The 22,137-nt window shown below is 43.8% G+C and overlaps 1 protein-coding gene across 1 annotated transcript; it reads left to right on the top strand.

The window, feature by feature from the left end:
* The first annotated feature begins 289 nt into the window (after window positions 1–289).
* LOC123137562 (bifunctional nitrilase/nitrile hydratase NIT4) lies at window positions 290–4,188 on the top strand. The gene is made up of 5 exons (XM_044557371.1): window positions 290–613; window positions 1,676–1,867; window positions 2,911–3,204; window positions 3,397–3,678; window positions 3,799–4,188. The coding sequence occupies exons 1-5, from the start codon at window positions 469–471 to the stop codon at window positions 3,966–3,968; spliced, it is 1,083 nt and encodes a 360-aa protein (XP_044413306.1). The 5' UTR covers window positions 290–468; the 3' UTR covers window positions 3,969–4,188.
* Window positions 4,189–22,137: the final 17,949 nt, after the last annotated feature.

Here is a 22,137-nt window from a genome sequence, read left to right as displayed (position 1 = left end):
TTAGTCAGGGGTGCTTGGAACTTTAGCCTCTAAAAGAGACTATTTTTAGTCAGACTAAAAATAGTCCCTTGTATCCAAGCACCCTCTCAAAGTCAGAAACAGCGAGACAGACAGCTGTTGAGAAAAAGAGAGGACACGGCTGGACAATGTTCGGAAAATAAGTAAAGATGTGGACACGGCAAGAGAGGCCTAGAAGCATCAAGCATGCGCTGTGGAATTCAGCTCCCTCCGCTTTGTCGTCGTACTAAACAACCATCCACTGTTACACTCACACCAGCGTGGAGCCGTGCATTGATTGGCGCTCTCTTTGTCCAGTAGCAGTTGACTGACCATCCCCGGCCCGCTTTCCCCTCCAGCGCCCACCTCTGCTTCCAACCTCCACAATCCACATCAACCTTCCAGTTCGTCCGTAAGCCTCAGCGCCGGAAGTACCGCGATCGAGCGAGCGAGTTTCCCGGGCCCACACTGATGGCTCTGGTTCCCTCGGGCTCAGGCAGCGCGCCGGTGATCGCCGAGGTGGAGATGAACGGCGGCGCCGACCAGAGCGCCACCACCGTGCGAGCCACCGTCGTGCAGGCCTCCACCGTCTTCTACGACACCCCCGCCACTCTCGGTAACCACCCGCGCGCCGTTTCCCCTGCCTTGTTAAATGAACCACTTAATTTTTTCGCTAGCCGCCCTGTTGCTGGTCGATTGCCTCTGGAAGAATTACCAGCGTGTTGGATTAGTTATACTACTACTTGCCATCAGCTGAGATGAGATCATGGAGAGGGCGTCTAAACTTTTTCTCGGTGCAGTTCATTTCAGAATCCGCGGGTGCTGTGATGACTTGGTGTTCTCTGTCAATGGGAACCACCTGTTTGTTATATACTCCCTCCGGCCCATAATATAAGAACGTGTAGTGCCAAAAACGTTCTTATATTATGGGATGGAGGGAGTACAAATCTTCTTATTTGCATCTTAGGGCGTGTATAGTGGTAGAAAAAGTTGCCATCTCGCTGCAAAACATAGCAAATTAGTAATGCAATGGTGGAGAGTGGAGACGGCTGTTAATGATCATGTCTCTTGCATCCATTGATTTTGATGCATAAGCCTTGTCTTAGCCTTCCTCCTGCAAAGGGAAGGCAAGCTTGTTCGTGCTTCCTTGCTTTTCTGCGTACGAAAACTAGACTTGTATATTCATTCTGGTTGATTCACACAACTGAAAGTATTGTCGCCTGCAGGCAGCCAAGGGTCATCACTCATCACTCAAATTAATAGCTTCTTTACAGACTTCATTATGATTTGTTATTGACCACGTATTTATACTTTTTGATGTCAAATAAAGCTAGCTAGCGTTATGGGAAGTTTAAAGGGAAGCGAGGATGTTGCTTTCTTTTTTGCGAAACCTAAACCTAACAGAGATTGACTGTACCAAGCCAAATAAAACGATGAAACCGCTGCACTTCCTAGTTTTCATTCTAGTATGCCACATCATGGTCACATGCCCACCACCTCTGCAATTGCCTGGCACGGGGACATAATTCATAGTTTGTTCTTTCTGGATACATGTGCTTGGCCTCCGTAAAGATCGACCGGCGCCGGCGCGTCAGTACTAACATTTTGGAGGACCAGATGGTTATTTATCAGCATAGGTTATGTGTATCTTTTGGTAATATCGTTATTTCCACCGCAGATAAAGCAGAGAGATTAATAGCAGAGGCTGCTGGATATGGTTCACAGTTGGTGGTGTTCCCGGAAGCTTTTGTTGGTGGTTATCCTCGTGGATCCACCTTTGGATTTGGGATCAGTATTAGTATCACTAATCCAAAAGACAAGGGAAAGGGTGAATTCCAGAAGTATTATGCAGCCGCCATAGACGTGCCTGGTACGTGAGACCGTAATGGAGTATGCCTGCTCTCTCTTTTCAACTATTATATTCTTATTGTCGACTATTGTTAACTTCTAAGGCGTTATCTTCCTAACATATTTTTCCTTGGACTGCTCCTGTTTTTAGTCTCTTTTTTGTGTCTGACATATGTGTAATTTGGAGAAGAGCTGACATCTGCTTTTTTCATCTTTAGCATGAAGCATATCTGCATATCAATAATTGCTTTAAAACTGAGTCATGCCTATTTAGTACTCCCTCCGTCCCAAAATTCTTGTCTTAGATTTGTCTACATACCGATGTATCTATTCACATTTTAGTTTTAGATACATCCGTATCTAGATAAATCTAAGACAAGAATTTTGGGACGGAGGGAGTATTGGGCAGAGGAAGAACTGATTTTTGCAAATGCATATTCTTCATGGCACTCTTTGGTTGTGAAATGGAAAATCAAATATCTTTTCACATACTTCGCTGAGCACTACAGAAATGTGGTTCCTAATAGACTGTCAAGGAGTTCGGAGAAGGAAGAAATTGTTGGATGAAATCCTGAAAGCTAGACATCGAGTTAGTTTGTTGAGAAAAAAAGTCTTAGTATTTGGTCGTTCGTTTGTCTTCCTGATGCAGTTTATGAATATAATTTCCCAAAAAGTATGGACAACCGTGTACCATAGATCATTGATAATTTGATACCTCATACCTGGTACTGCAGCTCCAGCTAAATTTTCTGGTCATCTTTTTCAATCTCAGCCATTGTCACCGAGCAACTCTGCATCTTACTCCCTCCGTTCGGAATTACTTGTCACAAAAATGGATAAAAATGGATGTATCTACAACTAAAATACATCTAGATACATTCATTTCTTGGACGAGTAATTCCGAACGGAGGGAATACATATTAACTGTTTTAATATTCCATTTATGCTCTGCTTTTTATTTTAGCTTAGCTAACAAGTTTTTCAGCTATTTCATACTCTCAAGTGTCAACATATGTTTGTTTCAACTAGCACCGTGTATCTTGTTACTGACAGAACAACCTGCAGGTCCAGAGGTCACACTCTTAGCTGCTATGGCTGGGAAATATAAGGTCTTTCTGGTAATGGGTGTGATTGAGAGAGAAGGTTACACACTATATTGTTCAGTGCTCTTCTTTGACCCTCTAGGTCGGTACCTGGGTAAGCACCGCAAGCTCATGCCGACGGCATTAGAACGGATAATATGGGGATTTGGAGATGGATCAACAATTCCTGTTTATGACACTCCACTTGGAAAGATTGGAGCCCTTATTTGCTGGGAAAATAAGATGCCACTCTTGAGGACAGCACTGTATGGTAAAGGTAAGGCTTTTCATGTATGCTACCAATAAAAAGTCTAGAGCCAGCATTCTTGGAAGTGCCATGGCCTCATGAGATGATAAGTTGATAACCTTGAAATACATCCCTGTGTACAAGCCAGATAGGTTAATGTAGTAGAAGATATGCACCGGCACTGCTTTGAGTTCTTCCAAACACATCTTGTGTTGTGTGCAGGTATTGAGATATACTGCGCTCCCACGGCCGATTCAAGGCCAGTGTGGCAAGCTTCCATGACACACATCGCCATGGAGGGGGGATGCTTTGTGCTGTCGGCGAACCAGTTCTGCCGCAGACAGGACTACCCTCCGCCGTCCGAGTACGCCTTTGCCGGTTTAGGAGAAGAGCCTTCCCCAGACACCGTCGTTTGCCCTGGAGGCAGCGTTATCATTTCGCCGTCAGGCGAAGTCCTGGCAGGTCCCAACTACGACGGAGAGGCGCTGATCACAGCCGACCTTGGTAAGACACTAACCAGATACTACATGCTCTCTGTGCAGCCACCATGACCATGTGCATACGTTTTTGTGCCTGGTTCGCAGTTCGTCTCGGAAGATTCTGATGAAATGCCCTTTTGTGCAGACATGGGAGAGATCGTCCGGGCCAAGTTTGATTTTGACGTGGTGGGCCACTACTCTCGGCCTGAGGTGCTGAGCTTGGTGGTGGATGACCAGCCGCACCGCCCGGTGTCCTTCACCTCTGCCGCTGAGAAGGCTCCGGCTGCCAAGAGCGACGACACCGCAAAGCCCTGACGACCTTCAGCTCAGTCACAAGCAGTTGATTTCTATCGATGGTTCTCTTTTTTGTGTGAACTGCGAAAAGATTTCTGTCGATAGCTTAATAAAGCCGATGAAATGTAGGCTCGGGTCGCCCGCATGTCTGACCGACGCCCCTGTAACTTTGGCTGCTTGTAAAAAAAATGCCTTCCGGAACAATCAGCCGAGGTCCGTTCATCGTGTGATGCATCTGATATCTATATGTGTCCAGTCTTGTTCTCCTCCTAGTAGCCTAGTACTGGCTACTGCTGTCACTGAGACAGATACAGTGTTAAAATGTGCGCCATAGAATTTAATAATATTGGGAGATGCTAGAAAAATGCTCACAACGCCCTCACAACAATCCAGTTGCAAGCCTGCAGCAATGTACGGGTGCTGTCCAATGTTTTCTCTCTACTCCGACTCCATCTAATACTCTGTATTTTCTCGCAAAGAACCCAGATCAATTATAAAACCTAAAACCTAAAAAGTGGGCGCTGGCTCGTTTGTCTTACAGAGCAAACGCACTCGCGCGCCGTCCGATTCTCATCTCGCGGCCGCGCGCTTCCCAGGTGAAATCCGCTTTTTATCGATGTGTGCGCCAGGTGTCCCCTGGTTGTGGCGTTGCGATCGAGACCCGTTGGGTGCTCAGAGCGGTCGTGGGTCCTTGCAGTTCGTCTCTCCTCCCCACTTCCGTTTCCTCCCATTTCGAAACTGCTCCCGAGCGCAGGGAGCGCATCCCCTTTCCTTCCAATCCCCCAAATCCAGAGCAGCCGGCGGCGTGGCGACGATTCGGCGGCCGTCTTCCGCCAGAGTGAGGAAGGGATAGCGTGTGCGGCGTGAAGGGAGGGGTTAAGCGGGTAGCTGCGCGTCGGTGCGGCGACCGAGGCCATACGCCTACACCCGCAGCACACAGCAGTCGGAGGCGGAAGGCGCTGCAGCGCCGGAGACGCGGCCGAGGAGGGACGACGCGTGCGCCTTCGCCGTGTGGTTCACGCGGAGGAGCAGAATCGCCTTGCTGTTGGGCGGAGGGCAGAATCCCAGGTCAGTTCATCTCGATTCCATTTTTGTGTAGGCTTGTCAGATCTACTGAGTTTTGGGTGAAATCACTGAGTACCTTTGCCCTTGTAAGAGATTAGGAAGAGATTATGCATAGGTTAACTAATTTGGAACGGATCAAGCACTCGTTAGATTTGGTTTGGGTACTGATGAGATAGGATTCGGGGGGCATTCAAGGCTTGGTGATGCTCAGTAGGATGTCGTGGCGTATGGAGGGAGAGGGAGGGAGATGTTCTCGTGCATAGGTTGTTAATCTACTGACTTGCGCAACAACTGCTCATAGGATGCTCATATAGTTGCCTAGCACCTTTTTTTTCATGCAACAAATGTACCTATGCTGTAGGTTCCTGTTGTTGAAATGTGTGTGTATGAGGTTGTGTGCTGTGGTTCGACGCTCATGTTTGTTTTTACAGATATGTCAGTTTGCTTAAGTTTTGTGATTCGGTTGTCAGGCTTCTGCTGGAGTTTTATGAGTCAGTTGCCTGGCATGCCTTCAACTATTGCCTAGTGTATTTGTGCAATGCCTGGCTTGCTCGAGTTTTGTTAGTCAGTTGCCTTGACATGCCCTCAACTGTTGCCTAGTGTATTTGTGCAATGCCTGGCTTGCTCAAGTTTTGTTAGTCAGTTGCCCTGACATGCCCTCAACTGTTGCCTAGTGTATTTGTGTAATGCCTGGCTTGCTCAAGTTTTGTTAGTCAGTTGCCCTGACATGCCCTCAACTGTTGCCTAGTGTATTTGTGCAATGCCTGACTTGCTCAAGTTGTGTTAGTCAGTTGCCCTGACATGCCCTCAACTGTTGCCTAGTGTATTTGTGCAATGCCTGGCTTGCTCAAGTTTTGTTAGTCAGTTACCCTAACATGCCCTCAACTGTTGTCTAGTGTATCTGTGCAATGCCTGGCTTGCTCAATTTTTTTGTGAGTCAGTAACCTGACATGCCATCATCTGTTTGCCTAGTGCATTTGTGTAATGTCAAGCTTGCTCAAGCTTTCTTAGTAATTTGCCTGAAATGTCATCATGTGTTGCCTAGCAGTCACGATATGTTTTTTTTCCAGATGCTTGATGTGTAACATTTTTTTCTTGCTCCCTGTAATCATGTTTTACTTAGGTTTTTTGTATGTCCTTTGTATTAATGTTGCAACATAGTGAAAATCAGATAGTTTACAACCCTTTTCATTGTCCACTTTTTGTAAATTGTTGTTTGCTTAGTTTAGTAAGAATTTTAGTCAAACGAATTTGTTGCATGATATACAGTTTTTTTAGAACCATTTTTCTGTTTTTTATGATGATGCTCATTGTTTGTACTTTATATATGCAGCAGAAAATAGATGGCTGGGACAAGTCATAAGTCAAAACAGGATGGACCTGCTGGATCAAGTCATGATGACCTTGCATCTCATGGGGATGAAGAGCATCAAACACAGGTGTGCACATGCTCAGGAAGTTTTATGTTCTTTCTGTACATAACAGATTTTGTTTTCCATTTTTTATTGATTTACGTGGTTCCCATCTTCCAGCCACGGAGCAGTGCACCAATAACTGGGTTCAAGCATCAGAGAACTAAAGCAGTTATTGCACGGGGGAAGCGTCGAGATGATATTATTAGTAACGAGAATAGTAACGAGAGCCAAATTGCAGATGCTGGGAATACAAATGTCAAAGGTGCAGACGTCGACCAACCTCCAAAACCAAAACACCAGAAGACGGGAGGAACTGAGGTATTTGCATAGTTGCCTCAGTTTCACTAAGCAGTTGCCCAGCAATGATGTCTAAGTTGCCTATGCTGTGATGAACATTATTTCCTTTGCTAATTCCTTTTCCCCCATGTGCAATAGGGTCATAGGAACAGGGCATCCCCTGCAAGGCTCTTCAAGTTGAACAAGGACTTGGTTCCTGACCAAAAGGGGGTCGTCATTGGAAAAGAATCTGGTGGCATTCTGGACCTTGCAGCAAGTAGCATGCCCGGAGATCTTAACCAGTGGATAATGAAGCATTACGACCCTGAGATTTCGCATATAGTAATTCCAGAAAGGGGGAAGATTCCTGTAGATGCCGCAAGTGTCCGTAGGATATGGGGTTTGCCAAATAGGGGCAGGAAAGTGTGCTTCGAGAATCGGCCTCAAATCACAAAGGCAATGTACAGTATTTACAACATCACATCCAAGAACTCCCCAACTCTCACAGAATGGTGCAAGATGATCATAGACATGGGAGGATCTTATGATGATGACTTTGTCCGCGCTTGGCTAGCTCTTGTTTTTTCGTGCTTTCTTGCCCCTTCAACTAGTTTAAGTATTTCCCTAAAAAGCTTCCCGACGGTCATGGATGTCAATGGAATAACGAAAACCAATATATGCCAGTTTGTTGTTGATCAACTAAAGCTTGCGTTCACTTCGGGGCGTGGCAACAAGAAGGTCATTTGTTGTTGTGTTTTCCACCTTGTTGTAAGTGCTTCAAACTGTTTTGCTTTTTTTAAGCATCCATTGTTTACTTTTTTTTTCTTTTTTTGCAATCATTAGCTAACTTAAACTCTGTGTTCCTTTTTCTTGTCATTACGCAGCTGTTGTACCTAGACTCTTTGGATGTTGATGAGCCAATCCCGAACTTGGTACCAAGGGTTTCAGTTTGGAATTCGGATTTAATTTCCAAAGTTATTAAGAAGGACAGGAAGGCTCCGGAAGAATATGGAAATTTGCGGGTAACTCAATTTTTCTGCTTTAGGAGATATATTATTGTCCTATTATATTTAGGCAACACTACCATTTTAGAGTAGGCAATTCACTTTGAAAAACCAAGCAAGCTAATGTAATTTTTTGGAGCAAGTGCTTCACATATATTTCAAGTAGGTCCAAGTAGTTATCAGTCTTCTTCGAACCTTTTTGTTTGTCATGCACACAATTGGATAATGTTTTACAGGAAGGATTGTTGTATTAATGGTAGCTGTTGTAGTACATTTTTAGCTCTTTTTTGTGTGCATTTTACATGTTGAAAAGTAGCAAGTTTCTACAATAACACAAGCAACTTATGTTCTGAAAACTAGCAACTTGAAGGAAATATGCCCTAGAGGCAATAATAAAGTTATTATTTATTTCCTTATATCATGATAAATGTTTATTATTCATGCTAGAATTGTATTAACCGGAAACATAATACTTGTGTGAATACATAGACAAACAGAGTGTCACTAGTATGCCTCTACTTGACTAGCTCGTTGATCAAAGATGGTTATGTTTCCTGACCATAGACATGTATTGTCATTTGATTAACGGGATCACATCATTAGGAGAATGATATGATTGACTTGACCCATTCCGTTAGCCTAGCACTTGATCATTTAGTATTCTGCTATTGCTTTCTTCATGACTTATACATGTTCCTATGACTATGAGATTATGCAACTCCCGTTTACCGGAGAACACTTTGTGTGCTACCAAACGTCACAACGTAACTGGGTGATTATAAAGGTGCTCTACAGGTGTCTCTGAAGGTACTTGTTGGGTTGGCGTATTTTGAGATTAGGATTTGTCACTCCGATTGTCGGAGAGGTATCTCTGGGCCCTCTCGGTAATGCACATCACTTAAGCCTTGCAAGCATTGCAACTAATGAGTTAGTTGTGAGATGATTTCTTACGGAACGAGTAAAGAGACTTGCCGGTAACGAGATTGAACTAGGTATTGAGATACCGACGATCGAATCTCGGGCAAGTAACATACCGATGATAAAGGGAACAACGTATGTTGTTATGTGGTTGACCGATAAAGATCTTCGTAGAATATGTAGGAGCCAATATGAACATCCAGGTTCCGCTATTGGTTATTGACCAGAAACAGTTCTAGGTCATGTCGAGAACCCGTAGGGTCCGCACGCTTAAAGTTACGATGACAGTTTCATTATGAGTTTATATGTTTTGATGTACGGAAAGTTGTTCGGAGTCCCGGATGTGATCACGGACATGACGAGGAGTCTCGAAATGGTCGAGACATAAAGATTGATATATTGGACAACTATATTCGGACACCGGAAGTGTTCCGGGTGATTTCGGAGAAAACCAGAGTGCCGAAGGGGTTACCGGAACCCCCCGGGGAAGTATTGGGCCTTAGTGGGCCTGAGGGGAGAGAGAGGGCAGCAGCCCAGGAGGTGGCGCGCCCCCTCCCATGGGGAGTCCGAATTGGACTAGGGGAGGGGGGCGCGGCCCCTCTTTCCCTCTCCCTCTCCCCCTCTTTCCTTTCCCCTTCCCCCTTCCTAGTTGGACTAGGAAAGGGGAGTCCTACTCCTACTAGGAGGAGGACTCCTCCCTCCTTGGCGCGCCCCAAGGGTCGGCCGGCCTCCCCCCTTGCTCCTTTATATACGGGGGCAGGGGGCACCCCAGAACACACATGTTGATCTTCGTGATCGTTCCTTAGCCGTGTGCGGTGCCCCCCTACACCATATTCCACCTCGGTCATATTGTTGTGGTGCTTAGGCGAAGCCCTGCTTCGGTAGAACATCATCATCGTCACCACGCCGTCGTGCTGACGGAACTCATCCCCGACACCCTGCTGGATCGGAGTCCAGGGATCGTCATCGAGCTGAACGTGTGCTGAACTCGGAGGTGTCGTACGTTCGGTACTTGGATCGGTCGGATCGTCGTACGACTACATCAACTGCGTTGTCATAACGCTTCCGCTTTCGGTCTATGAGGGTACATGGACAATACTCTCCCCTCTCGTTGCTATGCATCACCATGATCTTGCGTGTGCGTAGGAATTTTTTTGAAATTACTACGTTCCCCAACAGTGGCATCCGAGCCTGGTTTTATGCGTAGATGTCATATGCACGAGTAGAACACAAGTTAGTTGTGGGCGATATAATTCATACTGCTTACCAGCATGTCATACTTTGGTTCAGCGGTATTGTGAGATGAAGCGGCCCGGACCGACATTACGCGTACGCTTACGCGAGACTGGTTTCACCGTTACGAGCACTCGTGCTTAAAGGTGACTGGCGGGTGTCTGTCTCTCTCACTTTAGTTGAACCGAGTGTGGCTATGCCCGGTCCTTGCGAAGGTTAAAACAACACCAACTTGACAAACTATCGTTGTGGTTTTGATGCGTAGGTAAGAACGGTTCTTGCTAAGCCCGTAGCAGCCACGTAAAACTTGCAACAACAAAGTAGAGGACGTCTAATTTGTTTTTGCAGGGCGTGTTGTGATGTGATATGGTCAAGACGTGATGCTATATTTTATTGTATGAGATGATCATGTTTTGTAACCGAAGTTATCAGCAACTGGTAGGAGCCATATGGTTGTCGCTTTATTGTATGAAATGCAAACGCCCTGTAATTGCTTTACTTTATCACTAAGCGGTAGCGATAGTCGTAGAAGCAATAGACGGCGTAAACGATAATGATGCTACGATGGAGATCAAGGTGTCGCGCCGGTGACGATGGTGATCATGGAGGTGCTTCGGAGATGGAGATCACAAGCACAAGATGATGATGGCCATATCATATCACTTATATTGATTGCATGTGATGTTTATCCTTTATGCATCTTATCTTGCTTTGATTGACGGTAGCATTTTAAGATGATCTCTCACTAAAATTATCAAGAAGTGTTCTCCCTGAGTATGCACCGTTGCGAAAGTTCTTCGTGCTGAGACACCACGTGATGATCGGGTGTGATAGGCTCTACGTTCAAATACAACAGGTGCAAAACAGTTGCGCACGCAGAATACTCAGGTTAAACTTGACGAGGCTAGCATATAACAGATATGACCTCAGAACACGGAGACTGAAAGGTCGAGCGTGAATCATATAGTAGATATGATCAACATATTGATGTTCACTGTTGAAACTATTCCATCTCACATGATGATCGGACATGGTGTAGTTGATATGGATCACGTAATCACTTAGAGGATTAGATATATGTCTTTCTAAGTGAGAGTTCTTAAGTAATATGATTAATTGAACTTAAATTTATCATGAACTTAGTACCTGATAGTATCTTGCTTGTCTATGTTGATTGTAGATAGATGGCCCGTTATGTTGTTCCGTTGAATTTTAATGCGTTCCTTGAGAAAACAAAGTTGAAAGATGATGGTAGCAATTACACTGAGTGGTTTCGTAACTTGAAGATTATCCTCATTGCTGCACAGAAGAATTACGTCCTGGAAGCACCGCTGGGTGCCAGGCCTGCTGCTGGAGCAACGCCAGATGTTGTGAACGTTTGGCAGAGCAAAGCTGATGACTACTCTATAGTTCAGTGTGCCATGCTTTACGGCTTAGAACCAGGTCTTCAACAATGTTTTAAACGTCATGGAGCATATGAGATGTTCCAAGAGTTGAAGTTAATATTTCAAGCAAATGCCCGGATTGAGAGATATGAAGTCTCCAATAAGTTCTATAGCTGCAAGATGGAGGAGAACAGTTCTGTCAGTGAGCATATACTCAAAATGTATGGGTATAATAATCACTTGATTCAACTGGGAGTTAATCTTCCGGATGATAGCGTCATTGACAGAATTCTCCAATCACTGCCACCAAGCTACAAGAGCTTTGTGTTGAACTATAATATGCAAGGGATGGAAAAGACTATTCCCGAGCTCTTCGCGATGCTAAAAGCTGCGGAGGTAGAAATCAAGAAGGAGCATCAAGTGTTGATGGTTAACAAGACCACTAGTTTCAAGAAAAAGGGCAAAGGGAAGAAGAAGGGAAACTTCAAGAAGAACAGCAAGCAAGTTGCTGCTCAGGAGAAGAAACCCAAGTCTGGACCTAAGCCTGAAACTGAGTGCTTCTACTGCAAGCAGACTGGTCACTGGAAGCGGAACTGCCCCAAGTATTTGGCGGATAAGAAGGATGTCAAGGTGAACAAAGGTATATGTGATATACATGTTATTGATGTGTACCTTACTAATGCTCGTAGTACCACCTGGGTATTTGATACTGGTTCTGTTGCTAATATTTGCAACTCGAAACAGGGACTATAGCTTAAGCGAAGATTGGCTAAGGACGAGATGACGATGCGTGTGGGAAATGGTCCCAAAGTCGATGTGATCGCGGTTGGCACGCTACCTTCGGGATTAGTTTTAGACCTGAATAATTGTTATTTGGTGCCAGTGTTGAGCATGAACATTATATCTGGATCTTGTTTGATGCGAGACGGTTATTGATTTAAATCAGAGAATAATGGTTGTTCTATTTATATGAATAAAATCTTTTATGGTCATGCACCCTTGAAAAGTGGTCTATTTTTATTGAATCTCGATGATAGTGATACACATATTCATAATGTGAAGCCAAAAGATGCAGAGTTGATAATGATAGTGCAACTTATTTGTGGCACTGCCGTTTAGGTCATATCGTTGTAAAGCGCATGAAGAAACTCCATACTGATGGACTTTTGGAACCACTTGATTATGAATCACTTGGTACTTGCGAACCGTGCCTCATGGGCAAGATGACTAAAACACCGTTCTCCGGTACTATGGAGAGAGCAATTGATTTATTGGAAATCATACATACATATGTATGTGGTCCAATGAATGTTGAGGCTCGTGGCGGATATCATTATGTTCTCACCTTCACAGATGATTTGAGAAGATATGGGTATATCTACTTAATGAAGCACAAGTCTGAAACATTTGAAAAGTTCAAAGAATTTCAGAGTGAAGTTGAAAATCATCATAACAAGAAAATAAAGTTTCTACGATCTGATCATGGAGGAGAATATTTGAGTTACGAGTTTGGTCTACATTTGAAACAATGCGGAATAGTTTCGCAACTAACACCACCCGGAACACCACAGCGTAATGGTGTGTCCGAACGTCGTAATCGTACTTTACTAGATAAGGTGCGATCTATGATGTCTCTTATAGATTTACCGCTATCATTTTGGGGTTATGCTTTAGAGACGGACGCATTCATGTTAAATAGGGCACCATCAAAATCCGTTGAGACGACGCCTTATGAACTATGGTTTAGCAAGAAACCAAAGTTGTCGTTTCTGAAAGTTTGGGTCTGCGATGCTTATGTGAAAAAGCTTCAACCTGATAAGCTCGAACCCAAATCGGAGAAATGTGTCTTCATAGGATACCCAAAGGAGACTGTTGGGTACACCTTCTATCACAGATCCGAAGGCAAAACGTTTGTCACTAAATTCGGAAACTTCCTGGAGAAGGAGTTTCTCTCGAAAGAAGTGAGTGGGAGGAAAGTAGAACTTGATGAGGTAACTGTACCTGCTCCCTTATTGGAAAGTAGCTCATCACAGAAATCTGTTCCTGTGACACCTACACCAATTAGTGAGGAAGTTAATGATGATGATCATGGAACTTCAGATCAAGTTGTTACTGAACCTCGTAGATCAACCAGAATAAAATCCGCACCAGAGTGGTACGGTAATCCTGTTCTGGAAGTCATGTTACTAGACCATGATGAACCTATGAACTATGAAGAAGCGATGGTGAGCCCAGATTCCGAAAAATGTCTTGAGGCCATGAAATCTGAGATGGGATCCATGTATGAGAACAAAGTATGGACTTTGGTTGACTTGCCCAATGATCGGCAAGCAATTGAAAATAAATGGATCTTCGAGAAGAAGACTGACGCTGACGGTAATGTTACTGTCTACAAAGCCCGACTTATCGCAAAAGGTTTTGACAAGTTCAAGGGATTGACTACAATGAGACTTTCTCACCCGTAGCCATGCTTAAGTCTGTCCGAATCATGTTAGCGATTGCCGCATTTTACGATTATGAAATATGGCAGATGGATGTCAAAACTGCATTCCTGAACGGGTTTCTCGAAGAAGAGTTGTATATGATGCAACCAGAAGGTTTTGTCGATCCAAAGGGAGCTAACAAAGTGTGCAAGCTCCAGCGATCCATTTATGGACTGGTGCAAGCCTCTCGGAGTTGGAATAAACGCTTTGATAATGTGATCAAAGCATTTGGTTTTGTAAAGACTTTTGGAGAAGCCTGTATTTACAAGAAAGTGAGTGGGAGCTCTGTAGCATTTCTAATTTTATATGTGGATGACATATTACTGATTGGAAATGATATAGAATTTCTGGATAGCATAAAGGGATACTTGAATAAGAGTTTTTCAATGAAAGACCTCGGTGAAGCTGCTTACATATTGGGCATTAAGATCTATAGAGATAGATCAAGACGCTTAATTGGACTTTCACAAAGCACATACCTTGACAAAGTTTTGAGGAAGTTCAAAATGGATCAAGCAAAGAAAGGGTTCTTGCCTGTGTTACAAGGTGTGAAGTTGAGTAAGACTCAAAGCCCGACCACCGTAGAAGATAGAGAGAAGATGAAAGATGTTCCCTATGCTTCAGCCATAGGCTCTATCATGTATGCAATGTTGTGTACCAGACCTGATGTGTGCCTTGCTATAAGTCTAGCAGGGAGGTACCAAAGTAATCCAGGAGTGGATCACTGGACAGCGGTCAAGAACATCCTGAAATACCTAAAAAGGACTAGGTATATGTTTCTCGTATATGGAGGTGACAAAGAGCTCATCGTAAATGGTTACGTTGATGCAAGCTTTGACACTGATCCGGACAATTCTAAATCGCAAACCGGATATGTGTTTACATTGAATGGTGGAGCTGTCAGTTGGTGCAGTTCTAAACAAAGCGTCGTGGAGGGATCTATGTGTGAAGCAGAGTACATAGCTGCTTCGGAAGCAGCAAATGAAGGAGTCTGGATGAAGGAGTTCATATCCGATCTAGGTGTCATACCTAATGCATCGGGTCCAATGAAAATCTTTTGTGACAATACTAGAGCAATTGCCTTAGCGAAGGAATCTAGATTTCACAAGAGAACCAAGCACATCAAGAGACGCTTCAATTCCATCCGGGATCTAGTCCAGGTGGGAGACATAGAAATTTGCAAGATACATACAGATCTGAATGTTGCAGACCCGTTGACTAAGCCTCTTCCACGAGCAAAACATGATCAACACCAAGACTCCATGGGTGTTAGAATCATTACTGTGTAATCTAGATTATTGACTCTAGTGCAAGTGGGAGACTGAAGGAAATATGCCCTAGAGGCAATAATAAAGTTATTATTTATTTCCTTATACCATGATAAATGTTTATTATTCATGCTAGAATTGTATTAACCGGAAACATAATACTTGTGTGAATACATAGACAAATAGAGTGTCACTAGTATGCCTCTACTTGACTAGCTCGTTGATCAAAGATGGTTATGTTTCCTGACCATAGACATGTGTTGTCATTTGATTAACGGGATCACATCATTAGGAGAATGATATGATTGACTTGACCCATTCCGTTAGCCTAGCACTTGGTCGTTTGGTATTCTGCTATTGCTTTCTTCATGACTTATACATGTTCCTATGACTATGAGATTATGCAACTCCCGTTTACCGGAGGAACACTTTGTGTGCTACCAAACGTCACAACGTAAATGGGTGATTATAAAGGTGCTCTACAGGTGTCTCCGAAGGTACTTGTTGGGTTGGCGTATTTCGAGATTAGGATTTGTCACTCCAATTGTCGGAGAGGTATCTTTGGGCCCTCTCGGTAATGCACATCACTTAAGCCTTGCAAGCATTGCAACTAATGAGTTAGTTGTAAGATGATGTATTACAGAACGAGTAAAGAGACTTGTCGGTACTGAGATTGAACTAGGTATTGAGATACCGACGATCGAATCTCGGGCACGTAACATACCGATGACAAAGGGAACAACGTATGTTGTTATGCGGTTTGACCGATAAAGATCTTCGTAGAATATGTAGGAGCCAATATGAACATCCAGGTTCCGCTATTGGTTATTGACCAGAAACAGTTCTAGGTCATGTCGAGAACCCGTAGGGTCCGCACGCTTAAAGTTACGATGACAGTTTCATTATGAGTTTATATGTTTTGATGTACGGAAAGTTGTTCGGAGTCCCGGATGTGATCACGGACATGACGAGGAGTCTCGAAATGGTCGAGACATAAAGATTGATATATTGGACGACTATATTCGGACACCAGAAGTGTTCCGGGTGATTTCGGAGAAAACCAGAGTGCCGAAGGGGTTACCGGAACCCCCCGGGGAAGTATTGGGCCTTAGTGGGCCTGAGGGGAGAGAGAGGGCAGCAGCCCAGGAGGTGGCGCGCCCCCTCCCATGGGGAGTCCGAATTGGACTAGGGGAGGGGGCGCGGCCCCTCTTTCCCTCTCCCTCTCCCCCTCTTTCCTTTCCCCTTCCCCCTTCCTAGTTGGACTAGGAAAGGGGAGTCCTACTCCTACTAGGAGGAGGACTCCTCCCTCCTTGGCGCGCCCCAAGGGTCGGCCGGCCTCCCCCCTTGCTCCTTTATATACGGGGGCAGGGGGCACCCCAGAACACACATGTTGATCTTCGTGATCGTTCCTTAGCCGTGTGCGGTGCCCCCCTACACCATATTCCACCTCGGTCATATTGTTGTGGTGCTTAGGCGAAGCCCTGCTTCGGTAGAACATCATCATCGTCACCACGCCGTCGTGCTGACGGAACTCATCCCCGACACCCTGCTGGATCGGAGTCCAGGGATCGTCATCGAGCTGAACGTGTGCTGAACTCAGAGGTGTCGTACGTTCGGTACTTGGATCGGTCGGATCGTCGTACGACTACATCAACTGCGTTGTCATAACACTTCCGCTTTCGGTCTATGAGGGTACATGGACAATACTCTCCCCTCTCGTTGCTATGCATCACCATGATCTTGCGTGTGCGTAGGAATTTTTTTGAAATTACTACGTTCCCCAACAGTGGCATCCGAGCCTGGTTTTATGCGTAGATGTCATATGCACGAGTAGAACACAAGTTAGTTGTGGGCGATATAATTCATACTGCTTACCAGCATGTCATACTTTGGTTCAGCGGTATTGTGAGATGAAGCGGCCCGGACCGACATTACGCGTACGCTTACGCGAGACTGGTTTCACCGTTACGAGCACTCGTGCTTAAAGGTGACTGGCGGGTGTCTGTCTCTCTCACTTTAGTTGAACCGAGTGTGGCTACGCCCGGTCCTTGCGAAGGTTAAAACAACACCAACTTGACAAACTATCGTTGTGGTTTTGATGCGTAGGTAAGAACGGTTCTTGCTAAGCCCGTAGCAGCCACGTAAAACTTGCAACAACAAAGTAGAGGACGTCTAATTTGTTTTTGCAGGGCGTGTTGTGATGTGATATGGTCAAGACGTGATGCTATATTTTATTGTATGAGATGATCATGTTTTGTAACCGAAGTTATCAGCAACTGGTAGGAGCCATATGGTTGTCGCTTTATTGTATGAAATGCAAACACCCTGTAATTGCTTTACTTTATCACTAAGCGGTAGCGATAGTCGTAGAAGCAATAGACGGCGTAAACGATAATGATGCTACGATGGAGATCAAGGTGTCGCGCCGGTGACGATGGTGATCATGGAGGTGCTTCGGAGATGGAGATCACAAGCACAAGATGATGATGGCCATATCATATCACTTATATTGATTGCATGTGATGTTTATCCTTTATGCATCTTATCTTGCTTTGATTGACGGTAGCATTTTAAGATGATCTCTCACTAAAATTATCAAGAAGTGTTCTCCCTGAGTATGCACCGTTGCGAAAGTTCTTCGTGCTGAGACACCACGTGATGATCGGGTGTGATAGGCTCTACGTTCAAATACAACAGGTGCAAAACAGTTGCGCACGCAGAATACTCAGGTTAAACTTGACGAGGCTAGCATATAACAGATATGACCTCAGAACACGGAGACTGAAAGGTCGAGCGTGAATCATATAGTAGATATGATCAACATATTGATGTTCACTGTTGAAACTATTCCATCTCACATGATGATCGGACATGGTGTAGTTGATATGGATCACGTAATCACTTAGAGGATTAGATATATGTCTTTCTAAGTGAGAGTTCTTAAGTAATATGATTAATTGAACTTAAATTTATCATGAACTTAGTACCTGATAGTATCTTGCTTGTCTATGTTGATTGTAGATAGATGGCCCGTTATGTTGTTCCGTTGAATTTTAATGCGTTCCTTGAGAAAACAAAGTTGAAAGATGATGGTAGCAATTACACTGAGTGGTTTCGTAACTTGAAGATTATCCTCATTGCTGCACAGAAGAATTACGTCCTGGAAGCACCGCTGGGTGCCAGGCCTGCTGCTGGAGCAACGCCAGATGTTGTGAACGTTTGGTAGAGCAAAGCTGATGACTACTCTATAGTTCAGTGTGCCATGCTTTACGGCTTAGAACCAGGTCTTCAACAATGTTTTAAACGTCATGGAGCATATGAGATGTTCCAAGAGTTGAAGTTAATATTTCAAGCAAATGCCCGGATTGAGAGATATGAAGTCTCCAATAAGTTCTATAGCTGCAAGATGGAGGAGAACAGTTCTGTCAGTGAGCATATACTCAAAATGTATGGGTATAATAATCACTTGATTCAACTGGGAGTTAATCTTCCGGATGATAGCGTCATTGACAGAATTCTCCAATCACTGCCACCAAGCTACAAGAGCTTTGTGTTGAACTATAATATGCAAGGGATGGAAAAGACTATTCCCGAGCTCTTCGCGATGCTAAAAGCTGCGGAGGTAGAAATCAAGAAGGAGCATCAAGTGTTGATGGTTAACAAGACCACTAGTTTCAAGAAAAAGGGCAAAGGGAAGAAGAAGGGAAACTTCAAGAAGAACAGCAAGCAAGTTGCTGCTCAGGAGAAGAAACCCAAGTCTGGACCTAAGCCTGAAACTGAGTGCTTCTACTGCAAGCAGACTGGTCACTGGAAGCGGAACTGCCCCAAGTATTTGGCGGATAAGAAGGATGTCAAGGTGAACAAAGGTATATGTGATATACATGTTATTGATGTGTACCTTACTAATGCTCGTAGTACCACCTGGGTATTTGATACTGGTTCTGTTGCTAATATTTGCAACTCGAAACAGGGACTATAGCTTAAGCGAAGATTGGCTAAGGACGAGATGACGATGCGTGTGGGAAATGGTCCCAAAGTCGATGTGATCGCGGTTGGCACGCTACCTTCGGGATTAGTTTTAGACCTGAATAATTGTTATTTGGTGCCAGTGTTGAGCATGAACATTATATCTGGATCTTGTTTGATGCGAGACGGTTATTGATTTAAATCAGAGAATAATGGTTGTTCTATTTATATGAATAAAATCTTTTATGGTCATGCACCCTTGAAAAGTGGTCTATTTTTATTGAATCTCGATGATAGTGATACACATATTCATAATGTGAAGCCAAAAGATGCAGAGTTGATAATGATAGTGCAACTTATTTGTGGCACTGCCGTTTAGGTCATATCGTTGTAAAGCGCATGAAGAAACTCCATACTGATGGACTTTTGGAACCACTTGATTATGAATCACTTGGTACTTGCGAACCGTGCCTCATGGGCAAGATGACTAAAACACCGTTCTCCGGTACTATGGAGAGAGCAATTGATTTATTGGAAATCATACATACATATGTATGTGGTCCAATGAATGTTGAGGCTCGTGGCGGATATCATTATGTTCTCACCTTCACAGATGATTTGAGAAGATATGGGTATATCTACTTAATGAAGCACAAGTCTGAAACATTTGAAAAGTTCAAAGAATTTCAGAGTGAAGTTGAAAATCATCATAACAAGAAAATAAAGTTTCTACGATCTGATCATGGAGGAGAATATTTGAGTTACGAGTTTGGTCTACATTTGAAACAATGTGGAATAGTTTCGCAACTAACACCACCCGGAACACCACAGCGTAATGGTGTGTCCGAACGTCGTAATCGTACTTTACTAGATAAGGTGCGATCTATGATGTCTCTTATAGATTTACCGCTATCATTTTGGGGTTATGCTTTAGAGACGGACGCATTCATGTTAAATAGGGCACCATCAAAATCCGTTGAGACGACGCCTTATGAACTATGGTTTAGCAAGAAACCAAAGTTGTCGTTTCTGAAAGTTTGGGTCTGCGATGCTTATGTGAAAAAGCTTCAACCTGATAAGCTCGAACCCAAATCGGAGAAATGTGTCTTCATAGGATACCCAAAGGAGACTGTTGGGTACACCTTCTATCACAGATCCGAAGGCAAAACGTTTGTCACTAAATTCGGAAACTTCCTGGAGAAGGAGTTTCTCTCGAAAGAAGTGAGTGGGAGGAAAGTAGAACTTGATGAGGTAACTGTACCTGCTCCCTTATTGGAAAGTAGCTCATCACAGAAATCTGTTCCTGTGACACCTACACCAATTAGTGAGGAAGTTAATGATGATGATCATGGAACTTCAGATCAAGTTGTTACTGAACCTCGTAGATCAACCAGAATAAAATCCGCACCAGAGTGGTACGGTAATCCTGTTCTGGAAGTCATGTTACTAGACCATGATGAACCTATGAACTATGAAGAAGCGATGGTGAGCCCAGATTCCGAAAAATGTCTTGAGGCCATGAAATCTGAGATGGGATCCATGTATGAGAACAAAGTATGGACTTTGGTTGACTTGCCCAATGATCGGCAAGCAATTGAAAATAAATGGATCTTCGAGAAGAAGACTGACGCTGACGGTAATGTTACTGTCTACAAAGCCCGACTTATCGCAAAAGGTTTTTGACAAGTTCAAGGGATTGACTACAATGAGACTTTCTCACCCGTAGCCATGCTTAAGTCTGTCCGAATCATGTTAGCGATTGCCGCATTTTACGATTATGAAATATGGCAGATGGATGTCAAAACTGCATTCCTGAACGGGTTTCTCGAAGAAGAGTTGTATATGATGCAACCAGAAGGTTTTGTCGATCCAAAGGGAGCTAACAAAGTGTGCAAGCTCCAGCGATCCATTTATGGACTGGTGCAAGCCTCTCGGAGTTGGAATAAACGCTTTGATAATGTGATCAAAGCATTTGGTTTTGTAAAGACTTTTGGAGAAGCCTGTATTTACAAGAAAGTGAGTGGGAGCTCTGTAGCATTTCTAATTTTATATGTGGATGACATATTACTGATTGGAAATGATATAGAATTTCTGGATAGCATAAAGGGATACTTGAATAAGAGTTTTTCAATGAAAGACCTCGGTGAAGCTGCTTACATATTGGGCATTAAGATCTATAGAGATAGATCAAGACGCTTAATTGGACTTTCACAAAGCACATACCTTGACAAAGTTTTGAGGAAGTTCAAAATGGATCAAGCAAAGAAAGGGTTCTTGCCTGTGTTACAAGGTGTGAAGTTGAGTAAGACTCAAAGCCCGACCACCGTAGAAGATAGAGAGAAGATGAAAGATGTTCCCTATGCTTCAGCCATAGGCTCTATCATGTATGCAATGTTGTGTACCAGACCTGATGTGTGCCTTGCTATAAGTCTAGCAGGGAGGTACCAAAGTAATCCAGGAGTGGATCACTGGACAGCGGTCAAGAACATCCTGAAATACCTAAAAAGGACTAGGGATATGTTTCTCGTATATGGAGGTGACAAAGAGCTCATCGTAAATGGTTACGTTGATGCAAGCTTTGACACTGATCCGGACAATTCTAAATCGCAAACCGGATATGTGTTTACATTGAATGGTGGAGCTGTCAGTTGGTGCAGTTCTAAACAAAGCATCGTGGAGGGATCTATGTGTGAAGCAGAGTACATAGCTGCTTCGGAAGCAGCAAATGAAGGAGTCTGGATGAAGGAGTTCATATCCGATCTAGGTGTCATACCTAGTGCATCGGGTCCAATGAAAATCTTTTGTGACAATACTAGAGCAATTGCCTTAGCGAAGGAATCTAGATTTCACAAGAGAACCAAGCACATCAAGAGACGCTTCAATTCCATCCGGGATCTAGTCCAGGTGGGAGACATAGAAATTTGCAAGATACATACAGATCTGAATGTTGCAGACCCGTTGACTAAGCCTCTTCCACGAGCAAAACATGATCAACACCAAGACTCCATGGGTGTTAGAATCATTACTGTGTAATCTAGATTATTGACTCTAGTGCAAGTGGGAGACTGAAGGAAATATGCCCTAGAGGCAATAATAAAGTTATTATTTATTTCCTTATACCATGATAAATGTTTATTATTCATGCTAGAATTGTATTAACCGGAAACATAATACTTG

The sequence above is a fragment of the Triticum aestivum genome, chromosome 6B, assembly GCF_018294505.1.
Source record: "Triticum aestivum cultivar Chinese Spring chromosome 6B, IWGSC CS RefSeq v2.1, whole genome shotgun sequence".
NCBI lineage: Eukaryota > Viridiplantae > Streptophyta > Magnoliopsida > Poales > Poaceae > Triticum > Triticum aestivum.
Note: the sequence above shows the minus strand (reverse complement) of the source record. Positions and strands in the feature narration are given on the sequence as shown.